This window comes from Piliocolobus tephrosceles, chromosome 15, assembly GCF_002776525.5.
Source record: "Piliocolobus tephrosceles isolate RC106 chromosome 15, ASM277652v3, whole genome shotgun sequence".
NCBI lineage: Eukaryota > Metazoa > Chordata > Mammalia > Primates > Cercopithecidae > Piliocolobus > Piliocolobus tephrosceles.
This window is the reverse complement of record NC_045448.1, coordinates 43,982,595-44,010,528: the sequence shown is the minus strand read 5'-3', so window position 1 is coordinate 44,010,528 and position 27,934 is coordinate 43,982,595. Positions and strand designations below refer to the sequence as shown.

At 44.9% G+C, this 27,934-nt stretch overlaps 2 protein-coding genes across 2 annotated transcripts in view; one reads left to right on the top strand and one right to left on the bottom strand.

Moving 5' to 3' along the window:
* The first annotated feature begins 106 nt into the window (after positions 1-106).
* ABCG5 (ATP binding cassette subfamily G member 5) lies at positions 107-26,332 on the top strand. Its single transcript, XM_023195725.2, has 13 exons — positions 107-402; positions 1,295-1,416; positions 6,481-6,617; positions 6,696-6,794; positions 10,495-10,627; positions 12,103-12,242; positions 13,604-13,733; positions 14,191-14,404; positions 14,505-14,710; positions 15,679-15,817; positions 18,811-18,996; positions 24,267-24,379; positions 25,496-26,332. Exons 1-13 carry the CDS (start codon positions 260-262, stop codon positions 25,687-25,689), a joined length of 1,956 nt encoding a protein of 651 aa, XP_023051493.1. The 5' UTR covers positions 107-259; the 3' UTR covers positions 25,690-26,332.
* Positions 10,287-27,934, bottom strand: part of DYNC2LI1 (dynein cytoplasmic 2 light intermediate chain 1) — a 55,830-nt gene continuing 38,182 nt past the window's right edge. Inside the window, exon 14 of the mRNA XM_023195726.1 lies at positions 10,287-11,225. The gene's annotated coding sequence lies outside the window, so the exon portion shown is untranslated. The remainder of the gene's footprint in view (positions 11,226-27,934) is intronic.

The window sequence follows — 27,934 nt, the reverse complement described above, 5'->3', positions numbered from 1 at the left end:
GCCCTGGGCCCGTCTCTCCCAGCATTCCTCTCTGGCAAGCCCACCTACAAACGTGTGTGTGTTCTGCCCACTGTCAAGATAAGGACGCGCTGGCTAAAGGTACATCAGATAATGTGGCCAAGTCCCAGTCCTGCCATCCCGAGGGATTCCAGGGTCAGGTGGAGCAGGCAGGGCAGTCTGCCCCAGGCTCCCCAACTGAAGCCACTCTGGGGAGGGTCAGGCCACCAGAAAATTTGCCCAGCTTTGCTGCCTGTTGGCCATGGGTGACCTCTCATCTTTGACCCCCGGAGGGTCCATGGGTCTCCAAGTAAACAGGGGCTCCCAGAGCTCCCTGGAGGGGGCTCCTGCCACTGCCCCGGAGCCTCACAGCCTGGGCATCCTCCATGCCTCCTACAGTGTCAGGTAAGGCAGAGCCCTTGCTGCTGCTGCTCCCCCAGGAGCACGGGGCTCTGTACTCAACCCTCTGCTGCCTTTCTTCACTCTTTAGGTGTCTGCCTGGGGACTTTGGGTTCCCTCTTTTTTTTTTTTTTTTTTTTTTGAGACGGAGTCTCTCTCTGTTGCCCAGGCTGGAGTGCAGTGGCTGGATCTCAGCTCACTGCAAGCTCCGTCTCCTGGGTTCACGCCATTCTCCTGCCTCAGCCTCCCGAGTAGCTGGGACTACAGGCTTCTGCCACCTCGCCTGGCTAGTTTTTTGTATTTTTTTTAGTAGAGACAGGGTTTCACCATGTTAGCCAGGATAGTCTCGATCTCCTGACCTTGTGATCCGCCTGTCTCGGCCTCCCAAAGTGCTGGGATTACAGGCTTGAGCCACCGCGCCCGGCCCTGGGTTCCCTCTTTAGTGGATCGGGTGGAGAGAGGAGAGGGAGAAGGGCTGTGGTGGGAAACGTGGAGCGACAGTGAATGGCCCCTCCCCCTGCCCAGGGAAGGGCCTGGGCGTAAACAAAGCGGCAGCAGTGCCCTGCCTACCCCAGTGTCTACGGCCTGCCCTCTGTGGATGGGAACGGGGGTACTGGGAATGCAAGGAATCTTGAAACCTGGTGAAGGAATGCAGGGACAGCCACCTCCCAGCCAAACGGACAGGACATTCGGAGCAACTCCAGCACAGGCCCCCTCCCTGGGGCAGCCTCAGTCGCTATCTGCCAGGTTCTACAGTGGAGGGCGCTGAGGCTGAAATGTTAGGAGCCTGTCTGGAGACAACTGGGGTGGGGCACAGGTGGGATCAATGCTGGGGACCCGGGTGTAGTCCCTTCCAGGGCCCCAAGCTGCCTTTGCCTTCCTGGGATTTCCTTTAAAGCCACCACATGAGGCCCTGGTGGGACATCACATCTTGCCAGCAGCAGTGGACCAGGCAGATCCTCAAAGATGTCTCCTTGTACGTGGAGAGCGGGCAGATTATGTGCATCCTAGGAAGCTCAGGTAAGCTTGGGAAGGAGGATTCTAAAAAGGCTTTGGCTTGAGTTAAACTCCACATTGAAGAAACAGATTAAGTTGTAGCAAGAAAGCCACAGGTTTGATATTAGAATGAAATCTAATGATGTCTGACTGTGAATGGAACCTGCTACCAAGGTGAAATCTTTAGAAAGATCCTTGAAAGAGTATAAAATCCTGCCTAACATATACGTGAATTCATATTTCAAAATATGAAAAGCCCCCACAGTTCCATAGCATATAAAAGTACTCAGAAAACACAATTTCCCCTATCTGTACACTGCCTAGAGAAAGGAAAAGAATTAAATAAGCACAAAAATGCCCATTAAGCCCCTATCTTTGATTCCACTGGTCCTGTTTTATGATGGTATATTTTGGACATACAATCAAGAATAGAGAATAGGCTGGGCACAGTGGCTCATGACTATAATGCCAGCAGCTTGGGAGGCTGAGGTGAGAGGATCGCTTGAGCCCAGGAGTTTGAGACCAACCTAAGCAACATAGTGGGACCCCATTACTACAAAAAAATACAAAAGTTAGCCGGGCATGGTGGTGCATGTCTGCGGTCCCAGCTACTCGGGAGGCTGCGGTGGGAGAATTGCTTGAGCCCAGGAGGTTAAGACTGCAGTGAGCTGAGATAGCGCCACTGCACTCTGTTGCCTGGACAACAGAGGAAGACCCTGTCTCAAAAAAAAAAAAAAAAAAAAAGAAGAGGAATTCCCAGACTGTCTCAGTCCATTCAGGCTGCTAAAACAAAATAGACTGAGTGGCTTATAAAAAGCATAAATTTTTTTCTCACAGTTCTAGGGGCTGGAAAGTCCAAGATCAAGAGGTCAACAGATTCGGTGTCTGGTGAGGAAGACTTCCTCCTAGACAGCCATTTTCTCACCCTAACCTTGCGTGGCAGAAGTGGGGAGGGGTCTCTGAATTATTCATCCCAATTATAAGAGCTCTCCATAACCTAATCATCTCCCAATATCACCTCCTTGCATGCCCCACCTCCTAATACCATCATCTTGGGTAATATTTCAACATATGAATTTTAGGGAGACATAAACATTCAGACCATAGTACTGACTAAAGCTGTTACACTTTTCAAAGACTTTCTGTCAGTTCTTATTTCCATTTTTAACCAGTATCTAGCTGTACACATGTACCGTAACATTCGGGGTCATTCTCAGCTTCCTTTTGATAAATACAGTGCGCTTCTCTAAAAAGAAAAAAAAAAAACTGCCTCTTCTCCTTTAACAAATTGTCACCTATTGTTGTCCTTATAAAGAATTAAACAGGGTGACATTTAGCACCCTTCTCAGAAGTGTGTCCCACTTCTAAGAACAACAAGAGATGGAACCCCCCATCTCAGAAGTGCACTCCAAAGGCCAATGTTGTGTTTCATGTACATACAGCAGGACAGCGGGAGGGGCTGTTGATTGGGGTGGGGGTGTGGGCTGGTTTCTGATGAGATGCCTAATCATGGCTTTCGGACAATGCCTACCCTTTATGCTGAAATGAATCCATAGTGGGCTGCAAGTTCTACAAGGGCAGGGACTATATTCTGCTGTATCCTTATCACCTAGAACAGGGTCGGTCACATAGTGGGTGCTTAATAAATATTTGTTGAATAAAGGAGTAAAATAATTTTATGAATTACTCCATAGTATTGCATAAAATGACGATTCCATTGGTGTCTTATCTCAAGCAGTGTTATCTATCAAATCTTTATTAGCGAGGCAAAAGATGATGACATACATGTTCAAAGTCTCACTAGAGCGTAGTCTAAAGCAAGGCTGCCTAGAGCCATCTGACTCCAGGGGAACTCCAACTTAAACTTATTTGAATTGTTATTTGCTGTTGAGGAGGGTGTAGACTCTGGACTGGATGCTTCTTTGCAGATTATTTAGTTGCAAATGATTTCTTTTCTATTAGAAAAGAAAACCACAAATGTCATAGTTTTATTGCCCTTTAGGGCATTAACCATTTTTGTGTCTAACTTTGTTATCTTATTCCAACCTTCTTTTCCCCACTGTCTATACATATCAATTTCTCATATTCTTTTTTTTTTTTTTTTTTTAGATGGAATCTCACTCACTCTGTCACCCGGGAGTGCAGTGGTGTGATCTCGGCTCACTGAGACCTCCACCTCCCAGGTTCAAGCAATTCTCCTGCCTTACCTCCTGAGTAGCTGGGATTACAGGCGCCCGCCACCACACTCAGTTAATTTTTGTATTTTTAGTCCAGACCGGTTTTCACCATGTTGACCAGGCTGGTCGCAAACGCCTGACCTCAGGCTGCCTGCCTCAGCCTCCCAAAGTGCTGTTTTACAGGCATGAGCCACCACGCCCAGCCTCTCATATCCTCTTTTGAATGAGCTTTGTCATCTTGCTGGTTCCCTAATTAATGAGTTAATAAATATTTGACATGTTTTTTAAAAAACTAAATTCATTATCTATTGTAAAAAGAAAACAAAAACAGTATCCCACAATTTGGTAGCTTAAAACAACACCATTCATGATCTCTCAGAATGTCTATGAATCAGAACTCTGGAAGTGACTTGGTTGGGTAGTTCTGTCTTGGGATCCCTCCCAGAGAAGTATACACTGGATGTGGCAACAATAAAGTGGATTTTATATCCCTAGGGAGGCCAGTTTTGAGGAAGTGGTGGGGTTGGACTCAGGCTGCAGGATATCTGCAGCTTCTGCCAGAGTTCAGATTGGATCCGAAAAATGGAAAGCCACTGTGGCTCTGGTTAGAAGAACCACACGACTGAAATTACAGGGCACATTTTGAAAGACAATCCCAATGAAGTCACATTTTGTTTCTTTGTAATGGGTTTTCCTCTCTTTCCCCACTCTGACCACCCCCTGAACACGCTGGGGCTAATTCTGAGTTTTGTCAGTTATGCATTAGAAAAGAAGACAGCTGCTAAGGGAGTTGATTCATCTTTGTACCTCTCAGAGCAACAAGCAAGTTTCTTCAAAATATTTCAACAAGGGCCAGGTGCAGTTGCTCACACCTGTAATCCCAGCACTTTGGGAGGCCGAGGCAGGCGGTTCACCTGAGGTCAGGAGTTCAAGACCATCCTGACCAACGTGGTGAAACCCCGTGTCTACAAAAATACAAAAATTAGCCAGGTGTGGTGGCAGACGCCTGTAATCCTAGCTACTCGGGAGGCTGAGGCAGGAGAATTATTTGAACCTGGGAGATGGTGGTTGCAGGGAGCTGGGATCTTGCCACTGCACTCCAGCCTGGGCGATAGAGTGAGACTCTATCTCAATAAATAAATAAATAAATAAATAAATAAATAAATAAATGGCCGGGCGCGATGGCTCACGCCTGTAATCCCAGCACTTTGGGAGGCCGAGGTGGACAGATCACAAGATCAGGAGATTGAGACCATCCTGGGCTAATGCAGTGAAACCCCATCTGTACTAAAAATACAGAAAAAACTTAGCCGGGCGTGGTGGTCTGTGCCTGTAGTCCCAGCTACTCAGGAGGCTGAGGCAGAATAATGGCGTGAACCTGGGAGGCGAAGGTTGCAGTGAGCTGAGATTGTGCCACTGCACTCCAGCCTGGGCAACAGAGCGAGACTCTGTCTCAAAATAATAATAATAATAATGATGATGATAATGATAATAATATTTCAACAAAAGATCTCTTTGGCTCTGCACAGCCATCTCATGAGCAGATTTCTCTTGCTATCTTCCCAGATAGTTCAGAACTTCCTGCCTATTTCTCTGTTATGAATCCCAACTTCTCAGCCTCCTTGGATAGGAAAGGCCTGGGAGGTCTATTCTGTCTCCATGAACTCTGGGTCTGTGGTAAACTTGTGTCCAGTATGACTGAGGGGCCATCAGGCTGTTGTCTAAAGGCATCACCTAACCTTTAACCTTAGAACAAAGGGGTGGCTCACGCCTGTAATCCTAGCACCTTGGGAGGCTGAGGCAGGAGGATCACCTGAGGTCAGGAGTTCGAGACCAGCCTGGCCAACATGGTGAAACCTCGTCTCTACTAAAAATACAAAAATTAGCCAGGTGTGGCAGCGCATGCCTGTAATCCCAGCTACTCAGGAGGCTGAGGCAGGAGAATGGGTTGAACCTGAGAAGCGGAGGTTGCAGTGAGCCAAGACTGTGCCACTGGACTCCAGTCTGGGTGACAGAGCAAGACTCAGTCTCACTCAAAAAGAAAAAAAAAAAAAGAAAGAAAGGAAAAAGAAAAAAGCAAACCAAGGCAAGCATTATCCCGCAGTCACCTCCAGCAGGCAGGCAGTTCACCACAACCCCTCTGTGGGAACCTTCCTACTGACATCCAGCTAGGCTGTGCCCCAGGCTCTAGTGTAGGCTGTGGCCAACTTGGTTTTACCAAAGGACTTACCAAGTCAGTTCTTCTCAACCTCGACTGAAGCAGATCTGACTCAGCAGGTCGTGGGTGGGGCCTGGGGCTCTGCATTTCTGGCAAGCTCCCAGGGGTTGCTGATGCTCCTTGCTTTGTGAGCAAGGCTCTAGACAATGTCACCTACATCCAGGTACAACCAGACTGCCCCAGGGGGGCCACAAAAAGAAATCCGTCCTAGGATCCAAACGTTTCCAAGAGTCTTGGTTTTCCTCTTATTCTGATACCTATAGGTATTTTGTTATTCAATCCAAAACAGGTTTTTTTTTTTTTTTTTTTTTTTTTTTTTTTTTTGTATTTTTTTAGTAGAGACGGGGTTTCACCGTGTTAGCCAGGATGGTCTCGATCTCCTGACCTCGTGATCCGCCCGTCTCGGCCTCCCAAAGCAAAACAGTTTTAAAGGCAAACAAACAAGCAGAGAAAGCACCTTTGGTCTTGACCCAGATGAAAGAAATGGCATGTCTCCTCTCACTCAGGGGACAATCCACAGTGCGCGTTCTACAGAGCAGGGCCTGTATCCTGCTGTATCCTTAATACCTAGAACAGGATCCCTCACGTAGCACTTCTGGCACGCGGGGTCATGCCCACACAGAGGGTCTCGGGAAGCTCCTCCAAGGCCGGCACAGAGGGGTTCCCCCAGGGCCTTCTGTTGTCGCCCCACAGGTTCCGGGAAGACCACGCTGCTGGACGCCATGTCCGGGAGGCTGCGGCGCACGGGGACCTTCCTGGGGGAGGTGTATGTGAACGGCCGGGCGCTGCGCCGGGAGCAGTTCCAGGACTGCTTCTCCTACGTCCTGCAGGTGGGCGCGTCCCCCACATCCCTGGCTCCTCGCCCGCCCTGGGGGCTCGGGCTACACTGACGCCCGAGTCTCCCGCAGAGCGACACCCTGCTGAGCAGCCTCACCGTGCGCGAGACGCTGCGCTACACCGCGCTGCTGGCCATCCGCCGCGGCAACCCCGGCTTCTTCCAGAAGAAGGTGGGTGCAGCCCCCCGCTCACAGCGGGCAAACTGAGTACCTTTGCACCCCCCGCTGCCCTCCTCTCTTCGCCTACGCTTGCCCATTACTCCCCTTTGCTCGTCACTCCTTCACTCTAGGGCGCGCCCTGCGCATTGCACCGTGTACCCTGTGCTGCCCGAGAGGGCAGCCCCTAGTCACATGTGCTTTTGGAAGACTTGAAATGTCACTAGTCCAGACTGAACCGTGCTCTGAGCGCAAAATACACATCAGATTTCAGACTCTGAGTCTGAGAAAAACAGAATGTGAAAAAGCCCATGAAGAATTTTTAGGTCTGGCAGGGTGGGCTCACACCTGTAATCCCAGCACTTTGGGAGGCCAAGACGGGAGGATTTCTTGAGTCTAGAAGTTTGAGACCAGCCTGGGCAACATAGTGAGACTCAGTCTCTACAAAAAATACAAAAATTAGCTGGGCGTGGTGTCGTGCGCCTGCACTCCCAGCTGCTCAGGAGGCTGAGGCAGGAGGATCTCTTGAACCCAGGAGGTCGAGGCTGCAGGGAGCTATGATTGCACCATTGCACTCCAGCCTGAAGGACGAAAGGAGACCCTGTCTTTACCAACCAACTAAATAAATAAATAAAAATAAATAAATAAATTTCAAAAAGTATTGATTACAGGTTGAAATGGTATTTTTGGCTGTAAATAATATGTTATTCAAATTTCACCTGTTTCTTTTTACTTTTCAAAATATGGCTACTAAAATATTTCACTTCTGTCTGTGGCTTGCACTACCCTTCTCTGGGACCATGCTGTTCTACAAGTTCCCTGTTTGAACAGATATAGTTATTTCTGCCACTGATTTTTCTCAGCTTGCTTGGAGACATCTTGAATGTGCCTCGTCCAAACTGGACTGAGTTAATGAAGGAAGAAACAATCGAATTGTCAACTCCTTCTAGGTTCCAATCTCTTTCTTAATTGTCTCCAGTTTGGAAGTAGCTACAAGTAAACCCACCGGGGACCTTACCTGGAAACTGCTTCATTTCTCTCTAGACTGGGAAGGCCCACAAGCACCCAGGGAACAGGTGGACATGCCTCCTTCAAGGGGCACAGCTCCCTGGGAGCAGGAGAACTCCTGATAGCAGAGTTTTCTCCAATTGTGAGTCCTTTCTCAGCAAATCCAGCCCACAGCGTGTAAAATCCTGACAAGTAATTCAGTGGGAAGGAAGTGCTGATTATAATAAAGGAGATAGCATGGCAGATCTGCTTCTGTCCTTGGAAGAACCTGGAAATAAAGCATGGCCAATGTGAGCAGGCTGTGTCTGCGGGGCTGTTGGCTAAGGCTCAGGCTTCCTGGACCGCTTGAGAGAGCCCAGACAGTGCTCTCAATCCTGGCCCTGCCATTCGCTAATGGCATTATCTTGGGCAAGTTATGGACCTCTCTCTGTTTTCTCCTCTATAAAAATACAGTAAGAATGCATTTCTCCTGGGTTTGATGTGAGGAATACATCAGATTATGTGAAAGCACAGAGTATCTCCATACTTGAACTTGATCATCCCAATGATCCTTACAAGGTCCTCACAATAGTCCTTACAAGGACTCTGAATTCCATTTCCAACAGTGTTTCCAAAATATAGGAGCATTCCTGCTGGGGTGTGAAACCTCTGAGACAAATTAAGTAAATGTCTTCTCTGTCCATCCCTTCCAAGCCAGGAGGGGCAAGCTTACTCCTTATGATGTTACAGAGACGAGGAGGAGGCTCAGGAATCTACCCTGGCTGGTGAGCACAGAAATCTCACAGTGTCAAGCAAAGCTTAATTCCAGGATCCTTCTACCCTGATGGCAAGAGAAGACCTTTCTTTTTTTCCAGAATATATCATGCTAGTTTATTTATGCATTTTTCACCTTCTCGTTATTCCTTTGTACCTATTTCAGACATGTCCATTCTTTGGGTGGGTCAAAGCTACATCTATGCTGTCAACCCCACTCCCTGACTCCTCTTGAATGTAGGTCCACAAGTCATTCCCTCTTCTTCTGCAATCTAGCTTATTGTTTTTTAATGCAATGGTTTTGTTTCCATTTTCATAACACGGCCTTATTAGGGGTGTCTGGAAACAAAACTCATTACCATATGAATATCTTCCATCTCTTTCTGCTTTCCCCCTGGGGTTTCTGCAGATAGAGGTAATCAGTACGGGAGGACAGAAACAGATTTGTGAACAGGTCTCTGGAGAGGAGATAAGCTGGGGAAGGAAAGACAGAGAGGGAGGAAAAGCGCCAAGCTTCTTGATTAGAAAGTCAGTAAAGAATTTTTTTTAGTTGTTACTGTTTTGGGGGAGTTGAGAATGAGGAGGAAAAAGGGTTTCAGGGAGCTGCAGGGTTTAAGTAGAGCGAAGACAATTGGAAGAAAGGGAATTTTAGATGTGGCTGGAGGTTATAAATTGGGTCCCCCTTAAAGTCCTTAAATAAGTTCAAATAAAGATTGGAATTATTTTTAATTACTTCTGAAGACTGGATTATATGTCTCTGATGCGAAATCACACTGAGATTGTACCACACGGGACCCCAGCACTTATTTGGGTTATACAGTGGGAAACAGGTTTAGTTCAAATCAGGTTGGATTTTTTTTAAACATAAAAAGCATTTATTATAATAAAGTTTCGAAACCCAAACACTTATAAAAGTAAGTGATACTGTAATCATGACTTTGGGGGATTTTTCTGTATGTGCTGCAGTGATTGTGGCTCCTGCAAATAGGAGTTTAATGAAGTATCCGTTGTTTCCTGGCTAATTTTCCTGAAGCAAGTGTAAGCAGTTTTTGTTCTAGGGAATCTTATTTTATTTTATTTTATTTTATTTTATTTGTTTATTTTTTTTTTTTTAAGTCAGAGTCTTGCTCTGTCACCCAGGTTGGAGTGCAGTGGCGCCATCTTGCCTCACTGCAACCTTGGCCTCCTGGGTTCAAGCCATTCTCCTACCTCAGCCTCCTGAGTAGCTGGGATTACTGGTGCCCGCCGCCACACCCAGCTAATTTCTGTATTTTTAGAACAGACAGGGTTTCACCATGTTGGCTAGGATAGTCTCGAACTCCTGACCTCAAGTGATCCACCCATCTCCACCTCCCAAAGTGCTGGGATTACAGGTACGAGCCGCCATGCCAGGCCTATTTTATTTTGTTCTATTTTATTTTATTTTTGAGACAGGGTCTTGCTCTGTCGCCTAGGCTGGAGTGCAGCGGTGCCATCATGGCTAACTGTGGTCTCAACCTCCTGGGATCAAGCCATCCTCCTGTCTAAGCATCCCGAGTAGCTGGGACTACAGGCATGTGCCAGCACACCCGGCTAATTTATTGTTTCCTTTTTTGTAGAGACAGGGTCTCTCTTTGTTCCTCAAGCTGGTCTCAAACTCCTGTCCTCAAGCAATTCTCCCTCCTCGGCCTTCCAAAGTGTTGGGATTACAGGCATGTGCCACTGCACCCAGCCTCTGGGGACGTTTTAAAAAATGCATATTATTTATTTAAATCGGACACGTGTTATATTATGATTTAAGTCAAATTGGATCATATTATTATCAAAGACATGCTTTCTCCAGGGTGTGGTGAGTCTGGAAGTGGCCCTTGGATTCTTGGGGGTTGTGTTGCCTCTTTCATGTCCTCCCCAGCCCATGAATTGAAATAGCACCCACAGCCACGCCCAGCCTTCCTGTAATTTGTGTCTCCTGCAGGTGGAGGCCATCATGGCAGAGCTGAGTCTGAGCCATGTGGCAGACCGACTGATTGGCAACTACAACTTGGGGGGCATTTCCCTTGGTGAGCGGCGCCGGGTCTCCATCGCAGCCCAGCTGCTCCAGGATCCCAGTAAGTGGCACCCAGAACTGTTACTAGTTGCTGCCTGGACATCTTCTGTGTGTCTGCAGATACTTTGGGCCCTGTCTTCACAGTCCTCATTCGGAAAGGGGCTTGTGTGCAACTGAAATCATAGATTTTTCAAACTGCGGACCCAGTTTTTTCAGAAATGCTGTATAGTTCATTTCCTGATGTGATTCCATCATCCAAACAAAACAGCTCCTGGACCCGGAAGCGTTGCACTGGTGTTGAGTGTTCCATTGGGATTTTCCATGAATACGGAGCCTTGCCCTGCCAATCATTTCTTCTCACCAGGGGAATACTACTGTGCGGGCTGGGGAAAGCCAGTGAGTTTTGGTATGACTACAGGTGTTCATGAAATGGCAGGAATTAAAATAGGAATTTGAACGATAAACTCAAAAGTGTGTATGTTGAGGGGAAGGGAGTATCAAAACAGAGTAGTTGATTCTCTGCCTGGTTTGGTCATTATCCCTATCACCTGGGGAAACCTCGCCACTCATATGCAGCTGGAGAGGACAAACTGCATCTGGACCCTTTCTTTGCACTGTGGTAGACCAGGACTGCCTGTTCTTCAGATGGTGCTTGGTCACTAGAAGGCAAATAAGAGAGATGTTTTTAAGAGCCCTTGTCACTTTTCTTTTCTTTTTTTTTTTTTGAGACAGTCTTGTTCTTGTCGCCCAGGCTGGAGTGCAGTGGTGCAATCTCGGCTCACTGCAACCTCCACCTCCAGGGTTCAAGTGATTCTCCTACCTCAGCCTCCCGAGGAGTTGGGATGACAGGCGCCCGCCACCACACCGGGCTAATTTTTGTACTTTTACTAGAGACAGGGTTTCACCATGTTGGCCAGGGTGGTCTCGAACTCCTGACCTCAGGTGATCTGCCCGCCTCAGCCTCCCAAAGTGTTGGCATTACAGGCGTGAGCCACTGCGCCCAGCCCCCTTGTCACTGTATAGGTAGAAATAAGTTACTTTAAACCCTCTAAAGAACCCAAATGCCTGCCACACTTCAGACCTTGTTTTATTGGTCAGATTTTTTTTCTTTTCTGTGCAAAGACCCTGGTGTTGGAAAGTGTTACAGACATGAAATGAAGTTGTCTTTTTGACCAGCCTCCTCTCAGTCTTGTTTTAAAACAACTTGATGCCAGTCTGCCAGCCGTTGTTCTCTGGCAGGGTGCACTGAGCAGAGCGCAGATGGCCCATAGTACCCTATAAGAGGCCTGATCTCCTTACTCCCTGTACCCTCGAGGATTTGAGCCCCACATGTGCTCCAGAGCTGGGAACTAGGCCCTTCCACATCAGGTCCTTTCTCCTGAGCTCAGGCTGAAAGCTAGTTTACATGTTTACTTCCCACTGCACACTGTTTGGATGTGGTGCAAACTCAGTAAGGAACAGTTCAGAACTCTGAGTTTTAAGCACAGAGCCTGGGCTCTGCAGTGGTTCAGAAGTCTGGCCCTTCTTTGCTGGCAGAGGTCATGCTGTTTGATGAGCCGACCACAGGCCTGGACTGCATGACTGCTAATCAGATTGTCATCCTCCTGGTGGAACTGGCTCGCAGGAACCGAATTGTGGTTCTCACCATTCACCAGCCCCGTTCTGAGCTTTTTCAGGTAAGGGATTCAACTCGTAAAGGCCGGGTCTATGGTGTATTGAGCTGGGAATCGCAGGGGCAGGGGTAAGATTTGTACCAGTGGCCAGGCACGGTGGCTCACACTTGTAATTCCAGCACTTTGGGAGGCTGAGGCAGGAGGAGCACTTGAGGCCAGGAGTTTGAGTCCAGGCTGGGCAATAAAGTGAGACCCCCCTCATCTCTGAAAAAAAAAAAAAAAGAAAGAAAGAAAGAAAAAGAAAAATTAGCCAGGCATGGTAGTGCACAACTGTGGTCCCAGCTACTTGGGAGGCTGAGGTGAGAGGGTCACTTGAGCCCAGTAGGTCAAGGCTGCAGTGAGTCATGATCATGCCATTGCACTTTAGCCTGGGTGACAGAGCAAGACCTCATCTCAAACCAACCAACCAACCCACAAACAAACAAAATTAGTACTAGAGCAATTGGAGCCAACAGCTCCTGAAAGGGAAAGAGCAAAGGTTGAAAATTCACTTCTTTCAGCACCTACCATGTTCCAGATACTTTCTGTACATAGCTCATTTCATCTCCACAACACTCCTATGAGGTGTGTTTCAGGATATTCACCTTATGGAGGAAAAGAGTGAAACTTAGCAATGATTCAAACTTCATAGTTGGGCGTGGTGGTGTGCACCTGTAATCCCAGCTATTCGGGAGGCTGAGGCAGGAGAATCACTTGAACCCAGGAGGTTGCAGAGAGCCGGGATCGTGCCACTGCACTCCAGCCTGGGTGACAGAGTGAGATTCCATCTCAAAAACAACAACAAAACAACAACAACTAATTGAGCCAAGATCACACAGTTATTAATAGTAAAAAACTAGCATTAGGCTTTCACAGCCAAGTTGGCTTCAAAGGCTGTGTTTTTCCGTGAAATCATACAGATTTCCTTCCAAAAAAATCTCACTTTCTCCGCCCAGTATCCCTTTAGTTAGCTTTTATTTGCTTTTTATAGAGGAGGAGCCGAGATTTAAAATGAAAACAAAAAAACACACTAAGACCCACCCCAGCTCGCCCGAGGTCACTCACTTGGCTTGGCTGGGACTTAACCACAGGTCCAGTCACGCTTGTCTATCCCAGATATGAAGCTGGACCTCAGGATGGGAGGCAGCATGACCCACAGTGGTAGCCTAGGCTCACAAGGGTAGCGATGCACTTCGAATGTCTCCAAGAATACTGATGAGGGGCAGGGTCATCGAAGGACTGACTGCTTAGAAATGCATTTCCCATAAGGACATGGCGACCATAAGGAATACTTGACCTTGGGCCTGCATCAGTGTTCCTGGAGACATTCGAAGTGCATCGCTACCCTTGTGATCACACACTAACTTTGTCTGTTGTCTGATCAGCTCTTTGACAAAATTGCCATCCTGAGCTTTGGAGAGCTGATTTTCTGTGGCACACCAGTGGAAATGCTTGATTTCTTCAATGACTGTGGTTACCCTTGTCCTGAACATTCAAACCCTTTTGACTTCTACAGTAAGTTTTTCTTTCACATTCCCCATCATGAATGTTTTTTAAACTTTCTCATCTCAGACTTCTGCCTGGATGACACGAGCTCTAGTGGGTTTGATTTTTGCTTTTGTTTTTGTGCTTTATACTCTTCAAGGAATTAATTTGGCCGGATCAATTAACTTGCCAAAGATGACTATCAGAATGAGGTCAGGGATCTCTCTCAAACAAATTGACGCACTGCTACTACTTTATCAGAGCATAATTAGCTGAGCTTGGGAATTCTCCCAGATAATCCCAGTGGGATCCTCAAGGCCCTGCTGGGATGCTTTAAAGTATTCTGATTTTATAGGTGGGCATTAACCACAAATTTTATCTTGATGGGATGAGGTATTATGGCCAGTACTCCTGTACCAATTGTATATCCATGTGCATACATGCATTTAAAAACACATGGGTGACATCTTTTGGGAAAAACTTTTAGTGGACCTGACGTCAGTGGATACCCAAAGCAAGGAACGGGAAATAGAAACCTACAAGAGAGTCCAGATGATAGAATCTGCCTACAAGAAATCAGCAATTTGTCATAAAACTTTGGAGAATATTGAAAGAACAAAACACCTGAAAACATTACCGATGGTTCCTTTCAAAACCAAAGATTCTCCTGGAGTTTTCTCCAAACTGGGTGTTCTCCTGAGGTAAGAGGCTCACAAATGTGAGCAATGCCCGTTGGAGGTCTTTAACCATCCCCCAATAACAGTTCTGAAAAGGAATTAAAACAGGGTTGTTTATTTTCAGGAGAGTGACAAGAAATTTGGTGAGAAATAAGCTGGCAGTGATGATGCGTCTCCTTCAGAATCTGACCATGGGTTTGTTCCTCCTCTTCTTCCTTCTGCGGGTCCAGAACAATGTGCTAAAGGGTGCCATCCAGGACCGCGTGGGTCTCCTTTACATGTTTGTGGGCTCCACCCCGTACACAGGCATGCTCAACGCTGTGAATCTGTGTAAGTGCCCACGTGCTGGAGGTCCACCTCTTTCTCCCTAAATACCTCCCTTCTCCAGCTGTAACCTTACAAAAGTCCACCATTATAAGGGTATTCTCTGAGCTCAACCCGGCCCTCTCCAGATTCCCTCTCTGGGGAAAGGCAACTATTGAGTTACCAACACATTATGATGAATGAGCTCACCAGGTGGATCTCTCTGAGGGCTAAGGATCCAGGGAAACATGAAGTGACAATGCACTGGTGGGGAGAGTTTGAGGAGGTTTTCAAAAGATCATTCCTCCTGTCTCATCTTGGCCACCTCGAATGCACGGCCCATGGAGGCTCAGCGACCAGGCCAACTGCGTGCCATTAGCTTCTTTTTGGAGCCGATTTTAGGACAGCCAGCACCTAATGTTCAAATTCAGTGGAACTCCAGAGACAACACCTGGTTGCCTCATGTTGCAGGAAGCTGGCGTTAGAGGGATTCCCCAAAGGCAACACTGTTACGGAATAAGACGAAGGACTTAGCTATTGTGAAGGTGCCCTAGCGCTTGACATGAGGGGCAAAGCTAAGTGTCTGCATCTGCGGGGTTTGCCTGGCCTTCTGAGAGCAAGTCTAAAATGCAGGCTGCTGGTGGCAGGGGCGGGGCAGGGGGAGTCCTGCACAGAAAGGAGACAAAATGCTTCAAATCACTTATTCATGCCCCTTTTGCATGTACTTTTCTTGAATTGGTGACAATTCCTCACTTTAGAGAGAAGGAAATAAATGACATCTTTTGCAATTGTATTGCAATTCAGGTAGAGTGTAGATTTCTGGGATGGGAATTTATTGTCCTGTGGATGGCAGGTCCCCTCCTTCTATGACTAGGGAACTCTCCCTAGCTGGTCCTCACCATCCAGCCCTGACAGACCTCAGGTTCAGCTTGGGCTAGCCTTCCCTCTTTCAGCTGGGTGGTGACTGACTTCTGAAACCTGCCTTCCATTCCTAGTTCCTGTGCTGCGAGCTGTCAGCGACCAGGAGAGTCAGGACGGCCTCTACCAGAAGTGGCAGATGCTGCTGGCCTACGTGCTGCACGTCCTCCCCTTCAGTGTCGTTGCCACGATGATTTTCAGCAGTGTGTGCTACTGGTGAGGGGTTGTTCTGTTTACCCAGGGCCGGGCTCCCATGGAGTCATGGAGCTAGTGGGACTTGTGCAGGGAGAGCTCCAGGGTGAAGTTCTCTGCTCCGAAGGATCTACACTTTGCCCATCAGTGTCTAGTGCAATGTCCTATCTTCCAGGACATTAATGCTATTGTAAATAGCCCAACTGTGGGCTGGAGGAGACCTGAGAACAAACCAACAAGGCGACACATGCCTGGGAATGGCCTGTCTCACATTCATGGCAGGGCTTGGGCCAGAGAAGAGGGCTCTGAAGTGGCTGGGACCCAGGTGCATGGGGGGCCCAGGGGCAGGGAGAAAACAGCCTGAGTGTAAAATCTTAAAACTGACACATTCAGAGAGTGGGAAGAGGACAGCAAGCCAACAGAGGAGGCAGAGGGTGATCAGGGAGGCAGAAAGAGAAGCAGGATTGGGCAGCATCAGAGAGGATGAGGAAGGAGAGAGTTTCAAGGAAGTGTTGTAAACACTTCGATATTGCAGGAGTTAAAGGAGGTGAGGTATAAGGGGAGGAGGCCATCACAATTTTCCAAAAAAGAGCTTTGGTAGAGTCATGGGGGTGTAAGTCAGGTTTACAAGAAGGTAAGGTGTAAGATGGAGGAAGCAGATACTGTTTTGAGAAACTTGGTGTTACAGGGTAGGATGAAAAGGGGCAGTTACTTTAATCATGATCAAGTTCGAAAATGGTTGTTTTAGGATGTGGTAGATAAGACCATCAAAAAACATCAGATTGAGAGTAGATGAAAATGCAGCCAAAATTTGGATAAGTCAAAGAGGAAGTTTCCAGAGTAGACCAAGGTAGGAATAGGGGAATCAATAACATGGGATCAAGGATGCAAGCAGCTAGGGTCACACTTTCAAAGATGGGGTGCGGGAAGAGAGAGGGGGAGAGAGAGAATGAAAAATAGAGATGATGAAGATATCAAGAAATTCATAAAATGGGAGGTGGATTCAGCTGCTGAGCACTGGGGAGAGAGATTGCAACTGAGGAGGGGAAATTTTAAAGTAGAGGTTTGTATCAGTCATAATGGGACGTGCTATTAGAATTGTATCAAGACACAATGAGGAAATCTTAGGGGTCCAAGGGCCAGTTGAGGCAAGGTGGCAGAGGGGATCCAGTTAGTGCGGCAATAGGCATTGTCCAGCACACCTTCCATTGCTTAAGGGAGACTAGGGTCCCCAGATGTGGGAACTGATAAGGCAAAGAATGGCAGAAGGGGCCGCATCTGTGGCAGTGAGGGCACGGGGGAAGTGAGAGGCAGGAGGCCATGATCAGAGAGGGTGTCCTCAGACTCTGAAATCCTGGGAGCGAAACCGTTTTGAGTAATGTTTAAGTCCAAGACATGGTGAGTGATGAAGATTAGGTAGCTGGAGCCACTGGAATTGAGATTAGCTAATTAGGAACCACTGATGTGGATGGCTCATCAGGAAGGTTAAAGAGCTTGAGGAAAATGATAGTGGAGAGGAGCAGAAAGAATGATTCTGGTCCAGATGCTATAAAATAATCAAAGGTGAGAGGATGTTTTAAACATCACAGAAGGCCGGGCGCGGTGGCTCAAGCCTGTAATCCCAGCACTTTGGGAGGCCGAGATGGGCGGATCACAAGGTCAGGAGATCGAGACCATCCTGGCTAACACGGTGAAACCCCGTCTCTACTAAAATACAAAAAACTAGCCGGGCGAGATGGCGGGCGCCTGTAGTCCCAGCTACTCGGGAGGCTGAGGCAGGAGAATGGCATGAACCCGGGAGACGGAGCTTGCAGTGAGCTGAGATCCGGCCACTGCACTCCAGCCTGGGCGACAGAGCGAGACTCCGTCTCAAAAAAAAAAAAAAAAAAAAAAAAACATCACAGAAGACAACAATGAGGAACGGCATTAATAGCATAGGCAAACTTCATGATTTGTACAGAGGAAAAGCAGATGGCCTTGAAGAGGAAGTGGTAAGGAGGGGTGAGTATAAGACATGCCAACCTTTTCTGCTTACTCTACAAATAGGATAAAGTGCAGCCATGCCTAATGGTCGTTGAAGACATGCTATCACCAGGGAAATGTAATTTGGAGAAAGGAATATAAGAGGAAAGGTGCATGGATATAGGGTGGTTTGTTTGCCAGAAAACGAAGGTCAGGCCAGGCACAGTGGCTCATGCCTGTAATCCTAGCACTTTGGGAGGCTGAGGTGGGTGGATCACTTGAGGCCAGGAGTTCGAGACCAGCCTGGCCAACATGGCGAAACCCCATCTCTACTAAACACAAAAAAATCAGCCGGGTGTGGTGGCACAAGCCTGTAATCCCAGCTACTTGGGAGGCTGAGGCAGGAGAATCACTGGAACCCGGGAAGCAGAGGTTGCAATGAGCCAATGTACTCCAGTTTGAGCAACAGAGTGCAACTCTGTCCCAAAAAAGAAAACGAAGGTCAAATCAGTGGAAGGAGTTGGTAGAATAAAAGACAAGAATGGAATGGAGTAGGCCTGGGGAGGGCTAACCTGATCGAGGACACAAGAAGTGAGGGGTTTTCACACAGCAATAATCCCACAGAACAGAGATGAGGTTCAGGGAAGGGGTGCTGGGAGGCGGGTTGGGTGAGCCCATTAACATTAAGGTAGGTGTGGTGCTGGCTAGGCAGAACATGGTTATTTATGAAGAAGTCTGTAGAGTTCAACAAGCCTGCTTCCTGCAGTGAGTTGTGACCATTGTCTAAGTAATTTAATGTTTTCCTATGAGAGCTGAAGGAGCTGTGAAAGGGAAAAGGTGGCTTCCAATGAGTTGCAGCCAATGGGAACAATCTGATGTAATAAATAGTCTCATGTTGGCTCCGTTCTGAAAAGGCCTTTCAAAGGGGAGTGTGGCTTGCCCTGCAAACGCCTCCCACCCACTCGCCACCAAGGATTTATTCATAGAGGCAAGTACAGTATTTTTCTTAAATGATAGCCCTTGGAGAGGAAACTGAAGAGCTTATGCTTTTCTAGGACGCTGGGCTTACATCCTGAGGTTGCCAGACTTGGATATTTCTCTGCTGCTGTCTTGGCCCCCCACTTAATTGGTGAATTTCTAACTCTGGTGCTACTTGGTATCATCCAAAATCCAAATATAGTCAACAGTGTAGTGGCTCTGCTGTCCATTGCGGGGGTGCTTGTTGGATCTGGATTGGTCAGGTAAGATATCATAATTCAAAAAATGTAGATTGGGATAACCTGTTATTAATGATCACCTAATAATGACTAAAGTAAAGGAATATCAGAGAACTGATAGTGGTTATGGATATTACCTTATAGTCTGGAGCATTTGTACTGCTCGTTAATCATTATTGCCTTAGACCTTGAACTGTTCATGTGTCCAATAAAATGTCTTTTTTATTGGGAATCAGGAACTGACAAGTTTATGTTATGATATGATTCACATGTAATAAGCCATTATACCAAGAGAAGAAAATCAGTCCAGATGTTCCAGGAAAAACTCACAGCCCAAGTGACAGGCTAAATAAATTGCATACATTAGTTCATTTCTGACCTGGTACTGTTGATTTTGTACTGCAGTTCTCAATTCCCAGTTATTCTCAGGAATTAAGGCTAGTCAGATAAAAAAAGAGCCTGCAGGATAAAAGACTGCTCCAAAGAGTATCAAGGCTTAAAGGACATGCACCAAATGATAGCAGTAATTATCTCTAGGTGATATTGATTTTAATTTTTCCTTCATATTTCCGTATTTTATCAATGTTCTATAATGGATAAGTATCATTTTATAACCAGGAAAAAATGCATCCACACACATTTTTAAAAAGCAGCAGCAAAAAGGGCAGAAAATTTTAAAAGGCTAAAAAATGATCCCAGGCAGGTGGTGTGAGTGGGATCTAGTAAGTAATCTCTGGGTCCCCAAGGAAACATGAAGGCTGTTTCTTTGACTTAAACTTTAAAAAATCAAGTCAAAAAACAAAAACATTACTGAGCATCTACTATATAAAATTATATGTGTGTGTATTTAATTATTTAACTCTTAGAGCAATCCATTTTCAGAAAAGAAAATGAAGCTCAGACTTGACTTTGCTCAAGTCACACCACTATGAAGGCTGTGATGCATGTGACTTCCTGGAGAGAGGCTGACCTGAGTCAGAAACTTCCTCTACCACTTGCCAGTCTCTTTTCTATCTAAATTAGTTTCCTCATTTACAAAAAAGAGATCACTATTTCAGCCCCACCACGATACCTCAAGGGATCATGAGAAGGAAAGAAAATAATCAATATGAAAACACATTATAAATTGTAGTGAGTTATATGAAGGTGAGATATTATATAAAGCAAAGTGAACTAGGCTTTGATCAATCCAGGAGGATATTTTTTCACACTAAGACCATTACATTGTATTTGTCCATGTTGCGTAAGTGGATTGTTAATATTTATGAAAAATGCAGAAATCAAATCCCACCAAGAGTACAGAGTCAAGCCAGCAACGTACAGAGCCAACCTTGGGCAGCATCTCCTCTTTTATATTATTTGAATCATTGTTTCAGTTAATCTGGTGCCATTTCATGTACAGACGATCCCTGACTTATGATTTTTTGAGAAAGTGATACTCGTTCTGTAGAAACCATATTTTGTTTCTGATTTTTTTGAGACGGAGTCTCACTCTACCGCCCAGGCTGAAGTGCAGTGGCGCTATCTCAGCTCACTGCAACCTCCGCCTCCCAGGTCCAAGCGATTCTCGTGCCACAGTCTCCTGAATAGCTGGGATTACAGGTGTGTGCCACCATGCTTGGCTAATTTTTGTATTTTTAGTAGAGATGGGGTTTCACCATGTTGGCCAGGCTCGTCTCGAATTCCTGACCTCAAGTGATTTGCCCACCTCGGCCTCCCAAAGTGCTGGGATTACAGGCATGAGCCACCGCAACCGGCCTAGAAACTGTATTTTGAGTAGGCATACAATCATTCTGTTTTTTACTTTCAGAACAGGATTCAATAAATTATGTTAAATATTCAACAATTTATTATAAAATAGGCTTTGTGTTAGAAAAATTTTCCCAACTGTAGGTTAATGTTAAGTGTTCTGAGCACATTTAAGGCAGACCAGGCTAAGCTGTAATGTTTGGTAGGCTAGGTGTCCTAAATGTGTTTTTGTTTTGTTTTGTTTTTTGTTTTGAGAGGGAATCTCTCTCTGTCACCCAGGCTGGCATGATCTTGGCTCACTGTAACCTCTGCCTCCCATGTTCAAGCGATTTTCCTGCCTCAGCCTCCCGAGTAGCTGGGATTACAGGACATACCATTATGCCTGACTAATTTTTGTATTTTTAGTAGAGATAGGGTTTCACCATTTTGGCCAGGTTGGTCTCGAACTCCTGCCCTCAGGTGATCCGCTCACCTCAGCCTCCCAAACTGCTGGGATTACAGACGTGAGCCACCACATCTGGCCTTAAATGCATTTTTAACTTACAATATTTTCAACTTATGATGGATTTATCTGGAAGTAACCCCATCATAAGCAGCATTTGTATTGGGTTTTTAGGAAAAGGAGGTTAGTTGCTCTTTATTTTTTTGTTTCTTGAAATAGAGTCTCACTCACTGTGTCACCCAGGCTGGAGTGCAGTGGCACAATCTCAGCTCACTGCAACCTCCGTCTCTTGCGTTCAAGCGATTCTCCTGCCTCAGTCTCCTGAATAGCTGGGATTACAGGTGCGTGCCACCACACCCGGCTAATTTTTGTATTAGTAGAGATGAGGTTTCACCAAGTTGGCCAGGCTAGTCGCAAACTCCTGACCTCAAGTGATTTCCCTGCCTCGGCCTCCCAAGGTGCTGGGATTACAGGTGTGAGCCACTGTGCCTGGTGGTTAATTTGCTCTTAAAAGGTAGGCAGTGGCAAAGAATATTAAATGCTCTCAGATTAGTTGCAAAATCTTAACATCCCAAGGCTTCACATGAATTCCACTTTCATCACTGAATTAAAACTCTGCTCTTAAAGGCCACATCAAACCTGCTACTCATTCCGTTTACCCATTTTCCTGCCCAGTCATCATCTTTCTAGGTGAACTGCCTGCGGCATTTGTGCTGTTGGCTCCCTTCTCCTTTAAACACAAAGGAAATTAGCTTTACTGTTTTTTCTGCTTACAAAATCATGCAAGTTCTTGGGGGAAGAAATCTTCACAATATAAATATGGATAAGGAAGAAAGTAAAAGTTACCTGAAGTATCAGAGCCCAGAGTTAAATTTTGTTGTAGTTCTTGCTAGATTTTTATATACAATTTAACAAAGATGAAATCATCCTGTTGTATAAGATATAAAATATGCATACATTTTTCCCATTTAACAACATAATATGAATTAGCTGGGTGTGGTGTCACGTGCGTGTAATTTCAGTTACTCAGGAGACTGAGGCAGAAGAATCACCTAAACCCAGGAGGCAGAGGCTGCAGTGAACCCAAATCGCGCCACTGCACTCCAACCTATGTGACAGAGCAAGACTCAGTTTCAAAAAAATAGACCAAAAAAGCACAAACCAACATAATGTGGGCAATGTCACGTCAATACATCTAGATCTATGGTTCCTCCCGCTGCTTCTCCTTCTGTCTGTGCCTTTCACTGATCCATTTGTCTCTCTCTGCCACCTGCACAGTTTGTTGGTTGTTCCCGAGGCTAGAGGCGCACTCTCTCTGAAGGCCCCCTTTGTTTTCTCTCTCAGCCTATCACACGCTACCTCCTGTCACCGTCTTCCTTTGCAGTAATAGATTATCCGCCTCTTGAAGGCAGCAGCTGTGTCTCATTCATCATTTTAGACCTTCTCAGCAGCCAGCCCAATTAGGCCTTGGACCATCAGGCCTGAAAACATTATTTGTTGAGTGAATAAGTGAACGATTCTGTCTTTGAACTGTATACACACTGCATCACTCACCAAATCATGTTGGTTTTCTTTTCTGATATCAAACCATAGGTGCATTTGGAACATTTGTGTTTGACTCTGTGTGGTATAGGGAGAAACAAAGGTGCACGGTTCCTACCTCAAAAAGATACCACCCTAGCCACTAGACAACCACCCTCTCATGGCCATCATCCTACTCCAGGCCTTTGTCATCTCATACTTGAACTTTTGTTGTAGTCTGCTTTTTTTTTTTTTTTTCTGTTCTTACTCTGCCCTCATTCTGGCCATCCTTCTTGCTGAAGTCACGTTAATTTTCTCAGAATGCTGATTTCAACGTGACCTTTCTCATTCATGGTCATTCAACCTCAACTCACGGCAAGGCCTTGAAATAGCTGTCTCAGGCTATTGTTCTGAGCTCCCCTCCCACTGTTCCTTCACATCCTTTCCTCCAGTCTTTCTGGTCCAGTCAGTCCAATATGCCGCCCTTGGTATGCCTGTACTCATACCATTTCTGCCTTCCTAGAATTTCCTTTCTGTTCCCCTAATTCCTTCCCAGAGTCCCATGTATCCTTTTCAATTAGTAACCTCTCAATGTGGTTAATTCAATGTTGTGCCTTAGGAAACTGACAATAACTGAAAGTTTGAGGACCACTTGGAAATAAGTGAAACCATAAATGCTAAATACAAGAACAGCACGGATGTGTGGTACACATTTTAATACTTTCTTGGCACAAATAGTTCACTACTGTGTATTTTTATAGTTTTAAGGATATAGTCTATATCTCCAACTACATTACAAGTTCTTTAGGGATAGGATGCGTCTTTTGAAGTTCTCAAGCTCCTAGAACTAGTGTCTTGCAACCAGAAAGAATTTTAAATCTTTTGATTGACAGGAAATATATGGTGGACTAAAAAGACCACAGTGTCAGTATAAAGTTTCACCTGAAATAGATTGGAGTGGAGACATATTACATTTTCACAATGAATGTTGGCTCGGTCTCTCCTTCCTTTTTCCTTTGTATTCTAGGTTAGTTCTAACTTTCTACACTGGTACCTTCAACTTTCTGTGTAATCACAAATCTCCTCCTCCAATTGGTATGTGTTAGGTCTGTATTTTCTTGTATGTTTATATCAATAGTGCTTACCAAAATAAGTAGACAGTAATCATCTACTTGAGAGAACTGTTAAATTAAGGTCTTCACTCTAACAGGCTACCAAGCTGTGACTAAAAATGACAAAGTACTATGCTTACTGACTTGGAAGGATGTCTGAGACATATGTTTGGCAGAAAGAGTAGGTTGGGAAAGAGCATGAAGAGTTTAATTCCATTTATATAAAACTTTATAAACACATATGTTATATATATTATCAAAATGTTAACAATAGTTATTTCTAGGCACTGGTATTTCTTTATATTTTTCAATGTTGTTTGAAGGTTTTTTTTAATAGTGAGCATCATTTTTATAATAAAGAGATAGAAAACTATACTCATGTTGGAAAACATAAGGATTGCCTTTCTTTTCATTTGGTAGGACTATTGCCAGAGCCCACTGAATTTCATTTTTGTTTTCTTTTTCTTAAGAAACATACAAGAAATGCCCATTCCTTTTAAAATCATCAGTTATTTTACATTCCAAAAATATTGCAGTGAGATTCTTTTAGTCAATGAGTTCTACGGACTGAATTTCACTTGTGGTAAGTATTCTATTTGGGGATATTATTTTTGCATGTTACTCTGAGGAAGCAATTTATTGGAGGAAATGTATTTTTGAAATAAAAGCTGTGTTTCATAATAATTCAAGTTAAAACTCTGTCTTGAAATACGGTCCATTTTCTCTGATTTTTAAAATGAAAGAAAATAAGCAGTAGTCAAGTCAGTGTCCTGTCAAGGGTCAATAGGTAAGGGACATTTGGATGTTGTCAGAAAATGACAGACCTTATGTTCGCTGAGGTAAACTCTAGTATATTCGGGATAGACTCAGTTTCTGTATCTACTGAACACATTCAAGCAGGCTGAAGTGGCTTCTTTTTCCCCAAAATGTACATTGTACACAGCTAAAGTAAAGCCACTTTTGGCAAAAGTCAGAAGTAGGATCAGGACAAGGACCTCATGGCCATTAGAAATCTCACGGTGGCTGGGCACGGTGGCTCACTCCTGTAATCCCAGCACTTTGGGAGGCCGAGGTGGGTGGATCACTTGAGGTCAAGAGTTCAAGATCAGCCTGGCCAACGTGGCAAACCCCCGTCTCTACTAAAAATATAAAAGTTAGCCAGGCGTGGTGGTGCACGCCTGTAATCCCAGCTACTCAGGAGGTTGAAGCATGAGAATCACTTGAACCCAGGAGGGTGAGGTTGCAGTGAGCCAAGATTGAGCCACTGCACTCCAGTCTGGGCAGCAGAGTGAAACTGTGTCTCAAAAACAAAACAAAACAAAACAAAAAACCCACCAGAAAAATCTCAGGGCCACTCCAAAGACAACCAAATAATATGGCTGAATTTAGTAGTGTTTTAAATAATTTTAAGTGATAATGTCAGTAACTTTAGGATAGCCTGTGCTACGGGACCATGATATTTATCACAAACATGGTAATTAATCTATACTCAAAATAGAAACAAAAGCATGTCCATCTTCAAATGAGGCCAAAGGCCAGAACTGCTCACTCTTGCTTCTTCAAATTGTAAACTCTGTGCTTGCTAAAGTGTCCTGTACTTTTCATTAATAAGGGTACTTAGCAAGCATTTGGTAAATACTTGTTGATTAAATTACCTGAGATAAACCACACCTGACACTGTCAATCTTTTCCTTGACAGGCAGCTCAAATGTTTCTGTGACAATTAATCCAATGTGTGCCTTCACTCAAGGAATTCAATTCATTGAGGAAACCAGCCCAGGTGCAACATCAAGATTCACAATGAACTTTCTGATTTTGTATTCATTTATTCCAGCTCTTGTCATCCTAGGAATAGTTGTTTTCAAAATAAGGGATCATCTCATTAGCAGGTAGTGAAAACCATGGCTGGGAAAATGGAAGTGAAGCTGCTGACTGTGCATGACTGCTCTGAATGTCTGAAATGAGAGTGCCATGTATTTCTTTCTTGATAGGACATCTCAGGTCTTTTAACCATTAAGACTCTATTTGTGCCTCTTGGATCCATGCAGGCCTTGAATGCAATGGAAGTGGTTCATAGTCCCTTCCTGTTACAACTTGCAGGGACATGTGGTATTTGGAAATTGTGACTGAGCTGGCCCAAGAATTAAATAATAATCATTCATAAACCTATGGGAGACTCGTGTGACTATTTTTTCCTTGTTCTAGGCACAGAAAAAAATAGGTCATCTTAAAAATATGTTTACATTTGATAAAGGATTAGGCAAAAGTAAAAGGTTTGAAGGATTACTGACTGTAAGTGACAGAAAAAAAGAGTTGTGGGTTTAGATGAAGCAAGGTTATCATGCAGAATTGGGTAAGAATGCTTCTGTTCCTGGAAGACCCAGAGTTAAAAGACCCCTCCACACGAGGGGTGGGAGTTACCTGATCACATCGAGAGAATGCTGGGCAGATGAATGGTGAGCAACACTGCTACAGAGCACCCAGTAATTTTACTGAGGATTAAAATAAAAAACTGTAGGAATGGGCTCAACAGTGAACAAAGCACACCAGACAAACCTCTGGTTATGTTTTTAAAGATTCGTTTGCTACTTTTTCAGCTAGGTTTACTTATAGAATTACAAGTAAACGTTACTGAAGTGTATACACCGAGAAATAACCTTGTTAAGTTTGGAGATCAGCTGTTATTTAAAGTCCATATAGAAAAAATGCTGACATAGCTAGACATGGTGTCTCACCTCTGTAATCCCAGCTGCTCCGGAGGCTGATGTGGGAGGATCGCTTAAACCCAGGAGGTAGGGGCTGCAGTGAGCTATGATGGAACCACTGCACTCCAGTCTGGGCAACAGAGAGAGGGAGACCCTGTTTCTAAAAAAGAAAGAAGAAAAGTGCTGACATATTATTTACAAAGAACAGGGTACACCCTAGAAATTCACATTCTTGAACTGTAAAGGGTGCTGATATGTATAAATACAGACACTTGTATTACATATTTTCAAGGATAAAATAATATAAATAGGTTATTAAAAATGGGTTCTGGCCAGGCACGGTGGCTTATGCCTGTAATCCCAGCACTTTGGGAGGCCGAGGCGAGTGGATCATGAGGTCAAGAGATCGAGACCATCCTTGCCAGCGTGGCCTAACCCCATCTCTACTAAAAATACAAAATTAGCTGGGCGTGGTGGCAGGTGCCTGTAGTTCCAGCTACTTGGGAGGCTGAGGCAGGAGAATCGCTTGAATGTGGGAGGTGGAGGTTGCAGTAAACTGAGATTGTGCCACTGCTCTCCAGCCTGGCTACAGAGTAAGACTCCGTCTCAAAAAAAAAAAAAAAAAAAAAAAAAAAAAAATTTGGGTTCTGTATTAAAATAACTGATCTGATTCTGTTTCTGATTGATCTTCAAGTAATTCCATGTAAGAACCCGAAATGAAACTGTCTCAGTGTTACTATGGTAACTTTGGGTGAGAATATGGTAGAGAGCGCATGAACTTGTTCACTGACTGTGACCTAACTTGTGAAGAAAGATAAATTATAGCATTTGAAATGTCTCACACTGAAGTAGGAAAGATCATTTCATTAAGGAAACCACAGTAAAATTCTATTTCTCAGAACAGTATTTAAGGATGTGGAGGCATTTGTAAATTATCAGACTAGTATTGTCAATTTTTATAAAAGGTCTTTGACATGGATGATTATGGTGTAATAGTTACACAATGTCTTACAGATTATATATGTCACATCAGTTATAGACAATTCTGGAGATGATAATCTATTACAGTAGTTCAAAGAGAGTCCCACAGGAACCTCTTTTGAAATCACTGATTTCAACTTACTAAAGATATGGGTGTACAACATAAGTGGAAACATTTTCTACTATTCATATGCAGATGAATTTCATTCTAGCTCAGAAACATTTGGAAAACTGACATCACACGTGACTTCAAGCTATTAAATGTTAGTGATAGCACCTTAGAAAAACACAATGGCTTTCAACATGTGACAGTCTGTGTCTCAAGTCAAAAATGGACAGTGATGTGTAAGAAAATCAAAGTATATAATAGCAATTCCTATTACTCTTGTGGAACAGGCTTTCTTCCCACCAAGTCAGTGATGTTTCTGAGATCATAATGTTCACTGTAAATT

Coding starts and splice junctions, on each gene's coding strand:
- ABCG5 (XM_023195725.2), top strand. CDS start 260: ATGGGTGACCTCTCATCTTTGACCCCCGGAGGGTCCATGGGTCTCCAA. Junction 10,628..12,102: donor CCAGCTGCTCCAGGATCCCA/GTAAGTGGCACC, acceptor CTTTGCTGGCAG/AGGTCATGCTGTTTGATGAG. Junction 24,380..25,495: donor CGGACTGAATTTCACTTGTG/GTAAGTATTCTA, acceptor TTTCCTTGACAG/GCAGCTCAAATGTTTCTGTG.